This window comes from Rhamphochromis longiceps, linkage group LG17 (genome assembly GCF_057381845.1).
Source record: "Rhamphochromis longiceps isolate RC_006_pf linkage group LG17, R_longiceps_female_GT1.1, whole genome shotgun sequence".
Classification (NCBI taxonomy): Eukaryota; Metazoa; Chordata; class Actinopteri; order Cichliformes; family Cichlidae; genus Rhamphochromis; species Rhamphochromis longiceps.
In genome coordinates, this window is record NC_140573.1 from 10,589,242 (window position 1) to 10,604,659 (window position 15,418).

A 15,418-nucleotide genomic window follows, 5' to 3' on the forward strand; every position below is an offset into this window, starting at 1 on the left:
ATCAGTAGAACCACATTAGAGCGTCACAAGGTTGCATTAGCATGTAGGCGAATTCGTGGTAGACACACGTATGATGTCATTGGTACAGAAATCGAAAACATCCACTCCTCTTATGGATTACTCAACAAAGTAGTTGCAACAGTTACTGATAATGGATCCAACTTTGTTAAGGCGTTTCAAGTTTATCATCCTGTCACGGAGTCCGATGATGAGACGGAGGAGGAAGAGTCCAGCCCCAAAGACGATGATGTCACTTTTTCTGATCTGTCAGAAATCCTCTCAGCTGAGAATGAAAGTGATGGTCAGCTGTCTCTTCCCCCGCACCGCAGGTGTGCTTCGCACACCATCAACATTATTTGCACACGTGATGTGGAGAAACATTTAACAACCAATGCAGAGAGCAGGGCTGTGTATAGGAGCAGCACAGCAAAATGCACAGCTCTTTGGACCAAATCGAGTAGATCTACACTTGCATCAGAAACAGTGGAAGAAATCAGCAAAAGAAAGCTCCTAATACCAACATCCACAAGGTGGAATTCCTTTTTTGATGCTGTAAAGAGAATTGCAGAAATCCCCATGGGTGAGCTGAATACTCTGTGCACAAAGCTAGGACTGAAGTGCTTCAAAGATCAAGAATACCAGTTCCTGCATGAGTACTGCATGGCCATGAAACCTCTGACTGCAGCACTGGACATTTTACAAGGCGACTGTCCATATGGAACTTTACTACCAACACTTGAAGTTCTGATGCAGAAGACCCAGGCTGTGAAAGATGACCTCTCCAGGATGACTGCAGGCCTTCCAGATGCCATTGTACAGGTACGCTCTATCTTGAAATTAGTCAGATTTTTTGCTTCATACAATTCACAAACATGGAACAGAATATTAATTATCATTGAAAAATAAGATTAAAACAATTAAAATGTTTACAAGTAACCTAAAACAAAATAAATCCATAATACTGATCTCATATTAGGCATGGTTTGCAAATAAATCCAACTTCCTAACTGGCAGACCACAGGCAGTAAGGATGGGCGGACATGTCTCAGCCTCCACCACTCTCAGCACTGGAGCCCCCCAGGGGTGTGTTCTGAGCCCCCTGCTGTACTCTTTGTACACATATGACTGTGTGGCCACTACCAGCTCCACCACCATCATCAAGTTTGCTGACGACACCGTCGTGGTGGGCCTGATCTCTGATAACAACGAGACGGCCTACCTGAAGGAGATTAGGAATCTGGAGAACTGGTGCCAGAGGAACAACCTCCTTCTAAACGTCAGTAAGACAAAGGAGCTGATAGTGGACTTCAGCACTAAGCAGGAGAGGAACTACCAGACCCCCGTCATCAACGAGTGCCCAGTGGAGAGAGTGGACAGCTTCAAATACCTCGGAGTTCACATCACGCAGGACCTGTCATGGTCCTGTCACATCAACACCGTGGTGAAAAAGGCCCGACAGCGTCTCTACCACCTCAGACGCTTGAGAGACTTCCAACTGCCCTCCAAGGTGCTCAGGAACTTTTACTCGTGCACCATAGAGAGCATCCTGGCGGGAAACATCTTAACCTGGTTCGGGAACAGCACCATGCAGGACAGACGAGCTCTACAGAGGGTTGTGCGGTCAGCTGAGCGCACCATCCGCTCCGAGCTCCCTGACCTGCACTCAATCTACAGCAGGCGGTGCCGGACCAAGGCCAGGAAGATCGTGAAGGACCTCAGCCATCCCAACAACGGACTGTTCTCTCTGTTGAGGTCAGGAAAGCGATTCCGCTCCCTGAAGACCAACACAGAGAGACTGAGGAGGAGCTTCTTCCCGCAGGCGATACGGTCTCTCAATCACACCACCACACAGTACTGACCCACACATATGGTTCTTACACACACACTGGACTTTCTGGACTTTGGTTTTGCACAACACTGGTCACTATATTCTTCATTTCCGGTTAATACTTGTACAGCTGCTGTTATTGTGTATATATTTATTTATATTTAGATTTCTTCATACATTCTTATATAGTTCTATATTGTGTATTGTGTATTTTGTTGTATAGTTATTTTATTTTCAACTTTAATTTATATATTTATCTTTATCTTATTCTTCCCAGTTAAATTTACCTTTCATTCTAATTTGTGTTGTACAGTTATTTCATTTTTAACCTTAATTTATATTCTATTCCTTCCTAGTTAAATTTACCCTTTTTAATTTTTCATATTTATTTCCTATCTTATTCATAGCCTTTTCCTTTTTTTGTTTTCTTTAGGTCACGAGCAGTTGTCCAAGCATTTCACTACATATCGTACTGTGTATGACTGTGTACGTGACAAATAAAATTTGAATTTGAATTTGAATTTGATTTGAATTCAATAACATAATAAATTGTAGGCATAAAAATATCAATTATGTTTTTTAGGCTATTCAGACTCGTTTCGCCGGTGTGCTGGATGACAAAGATGCCCTTCTTGCAGCTGCCAGTTGTCCAAAATTCAAACTCCGATGGCTGAGAGATGCAGGAAGGAGGGAGCGAGTAAAACAGCTTCTGACAGCAGAGTGTTGCACCACTGCTCCCCTGGCAAAAAACCCTGCCAGTGTGCCCAGTGCTACTACATCTAGCAGCCAAGGTGAGATGGACTTTTTCACTTTTGAGGCAGAGCCAGAGGAGGAGACCTATTCTGCAGAAAAAGAAGTCATGGACTACCTGATGTCAGGCTACGACCTTCAGATTCTGCATAAATTTTCAAGCATAAAGACAATTTTTTTAAAGTATAACACTCCTACCCCATCAAGTGCTCCTGTGGAGCGACTTTTTAGTCTGGGAGGTTTGGTGCTCACACCTAAAAGAAATCGACTTTCTGACAAAAGGTTTGAGAAGCTTCTGTTAATGAGGTACAACCACTGGTTTACTCGCTCCACTCTACTGTTTCCCCCATAACAACATATACTGAAAAAACAGAGAATGGGGAATCCAATTTAAATAACTATTTACAAGTAATTGAATTAAGTTTATCAAAGTCACTTAATAAACTTATTAAAGTTTTCAAGTTGATTAACTTAAAACAATTACCTGCAAGGAAGTAAGGCAATTTAAGTTGGACCTGCAGTCTCTTTTTTTTTTTTTTCATAAGATTAGTCCAAAGTTACAAAAGCGGACAATAGTGCTTACATGTGGATGGTATAAAAAGTATCTTAAGGGAAGTCAAGAAAGACTCTTTGTTTGTTTGTTTGTTTTTTTATAAAAAGTATTTATGTTAAGTGAAGTAACAAGACTGTCTTTATTTTCATACAAACAAGTATTTCTGTCAGGAAAAAAGTTTTAAGTTCAACTTCAAATGTCAGGAGATATATTGTTGACATTACTGTTAAAATACACTTCCAATAAAGTGAGTATTGGCAAAATCGGTTGATGTTTTTATGTTGAGGCAGTGGGGAGTGTTATTGGCAGCTTCTGAAAGTAACTAATAAAGTAACTAGTAATCTAACTTAGTTACTTTAAAAATAAAGTAATCAGTAAAGTAACTAAGTTACTTTTGGAAGGAGTAATCAGTAGTCCGTAATATATTACTTTTTCAAAGTAACTGTGGCAACACTGCCCATGTACGTGTGGACGTAGCCTTAGTGTTCATCTTAGTATTTGATTATGTTGTGATCACATGCTGAGTTCACTATACTGGTTAACGCTTATGCGATGCACCTGTATATGAAGCAATTTATATATATATATGAGGAACAAATCTGTATTATCAAAAATGGAAAGCTGATCGACTTAGACGAAATGTTTCATGAGCATAATTCAAAATCAGAGGCACCTCGACCTCAGTTTTGTGCATTTGATGATGACAAAAAGAAACACACACAAGCTACCTGCCATGAAGATGGAGGGGAGGGTCTCCATTTCAGGCCAAGCGGTGGGTATCGGTGAACCTTCCCCCAGGTGTGTGCGAGTGAATGAGTAGGAGAGAGAGCAGAGGCACCCTCCTTGGCATGGAAAGATTATCTTGACAAATCGGATAAACATCTCGTGTGTGACAGGATGCTGATGGAGGGTCCGCCTGCCCACACACACACAAACACATGGTGTGACACACAGTCACACACACCTGGGATAGTTGGTTTGTTTAGCCACAGACCATGTGTGTATTTCCGTGTATGTGTGTGTGAACCCAGCCTAAAGGCAGGTAACAACAGGTCTCCCTCCTCAAACAGAGCATGCAGGTTCTCAGGTGTGTCTGCCTGCTCTGCTTCAACTGCTTTGCTGCTTCACTCTGTTCATGTGTGTGTATTTGTGTGTGTGTGTGGGGGGCACACACGCAAGAGAGAGTTTAAAGTGATCTCATTGGTGTTTTCATCTTACATAATTTAGCTGCACTTTTCTCATGCCATATCAAACAGTTGTTTGTGTAGCTTCAATAACTTATTAAAGCCGTCCAAAAACTGAATGTTTTCTCCGTCCACTTTGAATGGTGATGATAATATAGTATAATATTCCTCTTTTATAGTCTCTTTAGGTGTACTCGTTAATTTGATGGCTAAATGATTTGATGACAGCATTACAGCAATTTTAGACATAAAGCCATGAGGGGAAAAAAGCCTGGTAATTACATCAAAATAATCTTGTTGTTGGATCGAATATGCCCATTTTCCTGATAGTATTTTTGTTTTGTTTTTTCTCTCTTTTTTAAATTTAAAAATCTGTAGGTGAAGGAAAAAGTCATGAGCAGTGACAAACGTGGTTATAAAGTATGGAGTCTGTACGAGGATTTATTGTTTATGTATTTATGAGAACTTCAGCTGATTTGTTGTTTTCTTTGAGCTTCTGGGAGATGCAACAAAACACAAGACAAAAGCTTAAATCCTATAAATCCAGTGAATAAATAAAGAGTTTGAAGCAGTGACATATTTCCATCTTTACCAAATCACTATCTACTATGAACAGGCAGCTACATTATACTTCTACTGATTTGAGCTGACTTCTGAGGGGTCATCTGTGGACTGTTGCCCCTCTTTTACCCACATCTATGCAAATCTGATGGACTTATCTCTGTAACATTTTTACAGCAACACACGCTGCAGGTTCTAACTTGTGAGTCATGCAGTGAATGACGGAAGGTTTTTGATTCACCTTTTCACGCAGACATAGGAGCGCTGCTGCTCCTCTGTATGGGCCCATCCTAGCAGCTGCGCCATCAGTTGCAAAGTCAACAAAGTGAGAGCGCAACATTTCTTTGCAAGACACCCTGCATATCAAAGCCTTCCAGCAGAATTTCACAGATAGCAGCCTCACTGCATGACTGCAATTCAACAAGTTGAAATAAAAGTGCGCAGATCTTACCTTCATAGGGTATTCTGATGTAAAAGATCAGGCATGCTTTTGATGATCTGCAGTAATATTTTTAGCATTTGGCGGTCCTTATGACGGACAATCTGCTGTTCTAAATCCTTTTCATTTTCCTTTCACTGAGTTAAAAGTTGGAAGGGGAAGACAAGATTGGGTATGTAGACAAGTGTGTGTGAGGGAGGGGAATCCCTATAATGATGCTTACTGTTACTATAGCTGCCTAGGTTGTCTTCATGTTTTCAGGTTTAATTTGTTTAATCAAATCTTGTGCTTGTAACTTGTAGACATGAAATCACATTTGCTAGCCGAACTTCATTTAATTTAATGGACGCATTCACAGTTTGAGCCTTGTTTTTGATCACCTGTTTTACACACTGCCCTTCAAAGTAACTAATTAATTATTTATTACATTGGAAAGGGTAATAAGTAGATAATTTGTACATAGTCTATATGTTCGTGTCATGTCATGGAAAGTTGATATAGCCACTTGCACCTTATTTTTAGTTATTTTTTTTGCCTGTCCCGTTTGGTTCTTTTGCCATCAGAATTATTGTCTAAAGGCGAAGAAAGATGCCCAACGGATTTACTTTACCAAATGGACCATCCCAGCCTTGCCATATTGGTCTATTTGATTCACCTTTTATTGTTTATTTTATTTTATTTTCACTTGCTAAACACGGGACAGACATGACTGGGGGAAAGAAAAGGGGGAAAGAAAGAGGGAAAGAAAAACAGTGGGGAAGAGGAACGGTGATAAAGGGAAAAAAACAAAAACCAACAAAACAAACAGACATATATCAATCACCTGGATCACCTGTTGAGAAAGAAAAAAGAGAAAACAAGCAAAAAAAAAAAGAGAGCAATATAATAACATCATCACAATGATCTATGTGAATATAAAAGTAAATACTAAATAATGAATATTACTGTGCAGCACGTAAGATCGACAGCGCACAGTGTGCTTTGAGGTAGGAGCCAAAGAGGGTGTAGTTTGTGTGTGTGCACCTTCTTATTTTGATGGGTCCATCTCTTTTTTAATCAAGGATTTAGTGATTCATTATCACGTTCCCTCTTTTCTTCTACCTATCTTTCTGTTGTCCTGTTTCCTCTCCGCTCTACAGAGAGTTTAACGCTCTCACATTTGGAGGATTCTCAAGGCCACTTTAGTCTTAATTAAACCAACAGCGAGCCTCACCCTAAAAACAGAGACATGACTGTGACGCAAAGAGGAACATTTCTGTGTGTTTCGAAGAACGTGTGTGGGTGGCACAGACAGGTCACTGGGTTTGCTGTTATTGGTTAATTCTTTTATATTCACACTTTCCAATTTTGGCATACACCAAAGTCTCTTAACCAAAGAAACATGAAAGGGACATAAAATAAGCAGATCTCCCCATCGTGGCTAATGGCAGAATATAAATATCACAAAGAACAGCTTGACCACCAAAACCAGCTGGGCGGTCATTTTAACTGAGGTACGCTGTAAAGTAATAATCTACAACATTCTATAATCTGCATCATTTTCTTAAAACATTTTTCCTTGTCATGAAAGCTTTTAAACGCCTATTACCAACTTAAATGAGTTTTACTGCCTTGTGACACAGCAGTATTTGGCAGCAAGAGAGTTCACCATCAAGTATAAAGGGACTTAGTTGCAATTATACATCCTTCAGCAAAAAAAAATATTGGTCAACAGAACAAATGGAACTTAAATCAGCAGGAATTAAAACTAGGTGTTTTGTGTGACAACCACTGGCAGCTTGGAGACTCTCTTGCGCTCATTCTTCAAAGAAATACTTCTCATACTTCTTCCATTTGGTGGAGGCTGCTTTTTAGGTGTAAAATAATGACAAATATTACATTTGCCTTCGAAGCAATGCACTAATGATGCCAAGTCCACTTGCGTGCATTGGCTCTTTCATGCTTTTTCATACTTGGTCCCATGGGTCCAGTATAGCCACAGTTGCCGCCCACACAAATGCCAAAAGTGATGTCACATCCACTGGAGCGTGGCACACTTTTGTGTTGTTTTGGTTGTTTGTGCACCTCTCAAACCTGTTGTAACCTTGCATGGGTGGTGCAGCCGGCAGGACGGGTTGAAGGCGTAACTAGTGCAACTGTGTTAGTTTTTACCACCATGTCAATAATATATCAGCCCAGAAGCGCTACAATTTCCAGATTATATAGTAAGAAATGCTTCAGTAGCTTGAAAAGATTAGACTTTCCAGTGAAAGCACTGGGAAAAAAACGATTCCTTTCCTTGTTGGAAGTTTATTGCACCTGAAGTGGTCACATGGCTGTGGTGATGTCACATATGCTGAGCATAAGAGGCCCTCTACCCAGAGCCTACAGACCGCTTTGCCAACATTGTCACCTGGAGGCACACAACTGGTTTGCTTCTGCTTATGTGCTCACTTGTCATTCAGAAGAGAGAAGGTATACCATACAAAGAGCTGAAGAAAGAGCCAAACTAAGCATCACTGCCTGAGCGTTTTATGCTGTTTTTGATTATCATTGATATTTCTCATGCTTCTCCCATTCGTTGTGAACTTTGTTACTTTGCGTCTTTGTTCGACTTTTCAAGAGATCGCCATTTGACCTATGGATGTTGAGCAACGTGCTGTTGATTTTTTTATTTTTTTTTTGAGGATTGAACACAAGCACATTTGCATAGACCATCTGCGAAGTAGAGGAGATACATAGGCAAATACCTACGCAAACACACAAACTTGGCACCACACAATAAGCTTAACTTGTTAAGCACAGAATAAATAATGACTGGTATGCTGCATTCTATTTGCCTCAAAGGTCAGACAAGGAAATACAAGGAAACAAGGAACAACAGAATTTGTTTTGCTTTTGACGCTCATGCATCACAAGCATATATTATATATTTTGTTGCAGCTGCAGCACATTCATGGCCACAGCCTGTTCAGTGCTCTGCTTTTACAATGTAAATGGAAACCGGTACCTTTCACGTCATTCGAGTCGTTGCGGACAGAGACCTGACTTGCAGCTACATATCTCAGGTGGTTAAATGAGGTTAAAAGGAATTTCTGGTTATGACATAAGTTACGACGTAGATTTCCCGCTGAAGAATAATTCATGCATTATTACTAATGTTCCATTATTTTACTAATGTTTATGTTCACTGTGCCCATCTGGGATTGTTAAGTTGGGGTTGGTAGGGTTGCTCCAAGGGTTGCTTTCCAAGTTGGAAGTTTAACTTAAGAAGTTTAACTTACAACTGCAACTGGAACACACTATGAAGCATCACTTAACAGGAAAGATGCACCTTTCCAGCATTTTGGTGAATAACTTCTGGACCACAGTGTTTTTGCAATGTCTATAATTTGACTTTAAGGATGGCGTGCATAAAGTTCACAGTTAGCAAACGTTCTGGAAAATGTGATTGCCTGGATTAGATTATAATTAGCTGACAATCTGACAAGAAATTCCAGAAGACAAATCTTCCCATGTTCAGCTACACTGCAGATTGAGTTCTGCCTCCATTATTAGCAGTACAACAATTGATGAACCACTGTCGCTGCTTATGAGCAGAATAGAAGAAATGTATGTTTCTCAAACGTCCAGTTGTAAAATGATATTTTTTAGAATATGCATCGCTCTGCAGCATATTTAGATGAAGTGAATTTGTTTGTTTCACACTGGGTTGTGTGTTAATGTCAGTGGAGGTTACAGAGTGGTGGTGATAGTCACTGACAGACCACAGAAAGGTCTTCGCTGAAATACAGTGCTCACTATTTGGGTTTTGTCAGACAGTTGTGACTGTGAACTTTCAACACACACATTTACAATACTACACACACACACACACATACACACACAGAATAGTGGATACTTGGTGACACTTACATACACACAGTCTAAATAATACCACTGTTTTCTAAACCTATTCAGCATAATGCTGCCAGTCTGTGCTATATTAAAAGTACTCAAAGCAAACAACCTCCTCTGTCTAGCGTGTCTGTACCAGTGTTTTCTACAGTCACTGGTCTGTACGCAAGTCATAGAGGCCACTAATCAACCAACAAAGAGCTGTTAGAAAACGCGAGAAGAAAAAAGCGTGAGAGTGACTAGAAGAGATAAATCCCAAAGAAAATGCTACATTGAAAGGGCGAAGGGAGACTGAAGATAAATGAGTAGATAAGAGTGGGGAACTGAAGAGAGCAGAGTCATGATGAGGCAGAATAAATGTCACTGGAAGCAAAACCCAACCTCTGAATATCTGCACTGTAGGAAGCACAACTTTGGAGCTCTAATTGAATAAACAAATGATGCCAAATCATTTTGACACCTGACCAAAATGCATTATTGTGTTGTTCTTTGATGCTGAGGCATCTATAGCAGCAACAGAGACAGTCTACCTACATTTGAATTTCTGGTTTAGGCTTGTTTTTTTTTATTTCAAGTGGACTAGTTCAAGCTGCGATGCGACTATCAAATGGTAACTGAAGCTCAGAATGTAAAATTGACCAGCACCAATGTGAAAATGAGAGACAATGACTTGCAGACTTGAAGTGATGTTAAGTGTAATAACTGTTTGCAGTGTGAAGCTGGTGTGTTCAGAGTACAGGTGATCTAAAGTTTAATTAATTTTGACTCAAGCAACCAATGCTATGACCAATTGGAGCAAATTATGTCATGATGGACGTATCACAGGTGACAAACCAGAAGCTAACCTCAAATGTTTGCTTTTGTTTGCCTTTAAAACTGAACAGGTTTATGTGTAACTTAACTTTATAGCTTTAAAATAAGACAAAAAAATGAATACATGTATATATCTGTGTTAGATGTATATGTCATTCTCTTGTTGTGGTTGTTTTTAAACAACCAAGTTTTGGTCACATGATTATACATAGTTGTATAACGAAGATATTAGCAATAAAAACGTGTTTGTACATGTCTGTGTCATACATAACCAAAAACTAGCAAAACTACCCATCGGACAGTTTATATGCAATCTTTAAACATGTATTAGCTTTAACCAGCTACCAACTTGTGTAGTGTGTCTCTGAAGAGTATGTCTTTGTTTTGTGATAGTTCATGTACAAAGAAACATGGCGTAAGGAATTATAGCAGGCGAACTAAAACATTTTTAGCTTGTGCAAGCGAGCCAGTGTCTACTTTTATTCTTTCTTTTAACGCTGCAAGATAAGGCCTCGCATTTGAGCTAAACTCATGCGATCTATCTGACGTCTGAAGGTAGGTGACCATCTAATTCTGTAAGTTGAGTCCAGCAGGACTATGGTACTTGATATGTTTTTCCCCTGTGGTACTGCAGGACTAATTTACAGCTTACACACAGGAAATGATCTTAATCCCCTGAGCTTCCCTTAATCTGCGAACTCTTTTTGTTCTTCATGCTCCAAATGATTGGGCAACACACATATCCTCATACACAGTCCTGAGCTGCTCAGTGGTCAATGGCAGAGGAGATCTTGTTCAAGGTGATTAAGTGTTCTCTTCAAGGCAACAAAGGATATAATCCAGAACAGTGAGTGAAGAGGTCGTCCTCTAACAATATACCTACAGAAAATCATGCTTAGTTTTAGGCAGCATCCCCATGCTCTTAAAGATAACTGTCACCTGATGGGTCCGTGCCGGTTCATTTTTCAAATGTGTGCCATCTCTCCTTGGTAGTGATATGAAGGATGTGGTTAGGGGCAACAACACTTAGCCCTGAGTGCTGCCAAGGTACACAGCATCCTCCTGTGAAATGCCATTTCTAAGTGATTGATGCAGTTTCTGTTGCCAAGGCAACACAGCACCCACCAAAATGATATTTTCAACTTTTGGCATTAACTATCATTTGTTTTGACAAAATAAAGCGACAACACACACACAAATATTTGCAGTGAAGCAGTTTTTCACAAGGAACTTCCCCAGGTGAGACATGACACTGCAACACACGCCTTCCTGCTACGGATAGCCATGAAATAGCAGCATTCATCTCAGGTATGTTGCCTATTACACAATTTTCACACTTCAGCTAATATTTCTAATGGACAGATGTGCTTTTAAATTACAATAAATTTCTCTCATCTGGCACTAATTCAAGACAAATGTGTAAAAATACCTCTTTTTTTATGTAAAACCTCTCAAGCATTTGGCTATGCTCCCAGTGTGGGCAGTCCTGGGTTGGATGCTCAAAAGGTGGCACTCTGCCATATAATCGTTTTGTTTCCTTCCCTCGTTTTTTTCCTCATTTCTACAGCTTTGTTGTGATTTTAACAAGCGAGGCGTCCAAAGTGATTGCGTTTCTTGGCCTAACAGTTTTGAATTTGGTGGTTTGATCCAAAATCTTTAACCTATTCCGCTTATTACACTTACCGCACACCTTCCTCTTGATAAATTCAATGCACGGCTTTCTGTTTAAAGAAATTTAAATGAAAAATGAACAGATTTTCTAAAAAAGCAGGATATACTGCTCTTTAGACAAGGTGGTTCTCTGCTGCCCAAAAGGTATTGCATGGTTTTTGCTGCAAAGTGTTACTGATTGTTACAGCTTTCAGCGCTATTCGCCTTTAAAGTGTGATGTCTTTAGCCATTTCTGGGTCTTCTAGATTCCCAAACTCAAACAAACACTGCCATAGAAGTTTAACATCCAGGCATCCATGAAAAAAAGGATTTATCAAGTTTAATGGCATTAGCAGGAAGCTAGCTTCGATAGAAGGATAATAAATCATATTCTCATTGAAGGATGTCTGGAAAAGTGGTTTTGTTATCATTTTAGATATAAATGAAGACAGAAAGCTAAACGGGAGCAATCTTTGTTGTGTTATTGAAGTTGGGCTAGCTGATATATAGTGGGGTTGTTACCAGGTGCCTAGCTACAGAGCTATGGCTAGGATAAAATAAACACATTAGCACAGTGAAGATGGATGATGAGCATTCCCATATGGAAAAGAAATAGTAAAAACTTACATGTGATTACTCATGAAAGTGGCCACTTTCTCATTACTTTCATACATTGTTTTAGTAAGTATCCAAAACATACAAGTTTCATTATATAATTTTTCAAGGGATCTTATATCTGTTTTCACTCTTATATGCTTTTCATACAAGTTTCACACAAGACAGATACAAACTTTATAAGATTTATATATATCTTTTCCATATGGGTTACCTTTATTCCCCTCAATGAAAGTCAGTGTACAGGTCCAGACAAATCAATCACACAGCAGGGAAAAGATGCTGAAAATGGACCAAATTTCAGTCAAGAGAAGGCCTGAGATGATCCATCCACAGCACAAGTTAGTCATTAATATGCTGTTGTGTGGTTTGGGTGACTTGCTATGAAAAGCTTCATGTCCACACTGAAACCTTATCCTCAGTGATCCTTTTCTGAAGTGTTCAGATACTTGATGTCTGTCAAACTGTGAGCCCATGGGCTGTTGTTACATCCTAAAACTGAGCTTAAAAATCTGCTGCACATGAAGGGTGCTAATAAAAAGAAAGAAGGAACACTTATTATTTTTAGGGACTTATTTACATTTAAAAATGTTATAATTGGGCAGGTTCTTAAAAGACAACAAGGCAGAATCGGCCAAACATTGGGAGGGGTATTTGGATGGGACAATGGAAGGAGAAGTACAGAAAGACAGACGTGTGATGGGGAGAAAAAGTCTTGTCTGTTGTGTCTCTCACACTGAGACTGTATTGTGTTTTGTGTTTGCGGCAGTCATTGCCATCAACTCCAGTCACTGCCTGCACTTCATTAGAGCTCTGTTCAGTCGTTCATTCAGCAAGAAGTAAAGAGGCGCACAGTGTAAATGTCATGACACGATGTGGAATCACATTAGTTTACACCTATTATGAGAACATGAGAGAAGAAGCTTCACGGGGTTAAGAGATGAAGCAATGAGTGAGGTGGAAGAAAGGAGTGAAATAAGGTGAGGAGAGAGGGGACAGCATGACACCAAATATACGAGCGATATTTCAAGTACACAATATTTTTTGTGCTCATTTCTTGTCATTTCTTTTTTTAATGAGTTCAATATTTATTTCTCACGTGTAATCCTACTCTTTAGTTTCTCATTTAGCTTATTTGTACCCAGAAGTGTGACATAACACTGAAAATCAACAAACAATAAATATACAGCACCTTTGCATAACGAACCAATCCACAAGAACCTAAACGCTGCATTGATCATTACAAAGCATGTTGCACAGCTCAGCTCATTTAGGTAATAAAGTCAATCTTAAATTGTATTGGAGATTATGTATCAGAATTTCAGGAGCGGGACCACGCCTCCAAACACTTTCCTTCCAGCTATCATCTACATAGGTTCTCCCAGTTCTGCAAGCTGTCACTCTCGTTTACGTGAGCCTCCCTACTTCCCCTTTTCAATTCCTTAACTTCTTCACTCCTATTTAGTACATCGGGATCTGCCAGTCCTGGGAGCCGCCGCCAGTCCCTTTCGAGGCCTTCCCCAAACCGCAGCGCAATTCATGTCCAAGCATTCACCTTTACCTACTAAAACGCTGTCAAACATAAAATGAGGACGTGGGCCCAGCTAGTGAACTGAACCAGTACCAGTACCCCCATCAATACATGGGGTTCAAGGTTTGAAGAGGATGAAAGTTATGTCACTCATTATGTGACTCATATTGCTCTGACCATCACAGTTACCAGATCTCATCCCAAATTAATCATCATGTTAAACAAGTCTCACCACCACCAAAGCCCCAAATGAGGAAATATCTTGTAGAAGAATGACGCTTCATACTCAGGTAGAGGTCTGAAGCTGTGAAGAGAAGATGGATTGAAGCTGTTTTGGTGATACCCTGGTGTATCTGTTAATTTGTCATCTGTCTATCATTTCAAATGAAAGACATATTACCTATAATAAATAGAAGCCCATTTCCGCCACTTAGAAAAAAAAAGGATCCATAGCTCGAAATTATTTTAGTTATTTTCTCGAAATTTTGACTTATTAGCTAGAAATTTCGAGTTAGCACTGCCAATCAGTAATCTACGTGAATGACATAATTTCCTTATTACCCGGAAGCTGAAGCCCTCAGGTACAAATGCTACAGCTAAGCTACCAGTATTACATCCAGTCATGAATGCACAGATTGCTGAGTATTTTCAGCGTGGCTTCAAAAATGATGAAATCCTTGTGTTATTAGCTGAATCACATGGCGTTACTATCAGCAAACGTACTCGCGAAAGCGCCAGTTTGTTGCGATATGGTTTTGAGTGCGTGTTACTCTGCGCCATATGCTTCCGGGTAACAAGAAAGTGACCTCATTCACATAGATTACTGATTGGCAGAGCTAACTCGAAAATTTGAGTTATTAACTCGAAATTTTGAGAGTTATGGATACCTGGTTTTTTTGTTTTGTTTGTTTTTTTAGTGGCGGAAATGGGCTTCCATAATAATACATTAGTGTTTGTTTTTCTTCCTTTTTTTTTTTTTTTTTTACATCATTGTAACCTGTCTATGTCCCTGCCTGTCTTCTTCCTCTAAACAGATAATTACCTGAGGTCTCCTTCAAAGGGTGAAATCAATTTTATAATCTTGGGCCAGATAGACAGAAAGGTGAAGCACTGGTAAGACGGATGTCTTCTTACTGAATATGTATGAACTCCAATAGTGTTAAACCAGTTTGCTCTGTTTCGTTCTACTGTGTGTGTGTGTGTGTGTGTGTGTGTGTGTGTGTGTGTGTGTGTGTGTGTGTGTGTGTGTGTGTGTGTGTGTGTGTGTGTGTGTGTGTGTGTGTGTGTGAGAGAGGTGGAGGGGGATGAGATGAAGAGTATATTCCAGAGAGCTTAAGGGCATTTCACAGTGTTAAGAGGTAGGATTTCAATTACAGTATATGTGTGTATGTGTGTGTGTTCACATGACATATCTCTGAGCCAGCTAGCTCTGAGCCAACCCACTGTAATACAACTCTTTGACACCATAATTGACAGGATAAAATACCTTCTGTTTGTTTTTCTTTTTTTTTTTTTTTTTTTTTTTTTATAAATGACATCAGAAACAGCAGTATGCGACATTACGTGATGGCAGAGCTTCAGTTCATCCTTTGTCATTTTTTTTTTTTTTTTTTTTTTT

The 15,418-nt window shown here is 39.6% G+C and overlaps 1 protein-coding gene across 1 annotated transcript; it reads left to right on the forward strand.

The window, feature by feature from the left end:
• The first annotated feature begins 374 nt into the window (after window positions 1-374).
• Window positions 375-2,930, forward strand: LOC146649314 (uncharacterized). Its single transcript, XM_085386925.1, has 2 exons — window positions 375-819; window positions 2,412-2,930. Exons 1-2 carry the CDS (start codon window positions 577-579, stop codon window positions 2,928-2,930), a joined length of 762 nt encoding a protein of 253 aa, XP_085243051.1. The 5' UTR covers window positions 375-576.
• Window positions 2,931-15,418: the final 12,488 nt, after the last annotated feature.

Coding starts and splice junctions, on each gene's coding strand:
- LOC146649314 (XM_085386925.1), top strand. CDS start 577: ATGGGTGAGCTGAATACTCTGTGCACAAAGCTAGGACTGAAGTGCTTC. Junction 820..2,411: donor TTCCAGATGCCATTGTACAG/GTACGCTCTATC, acceptor TATGTTTTTTAG/GCTATTCAGACTCGTTTCGC.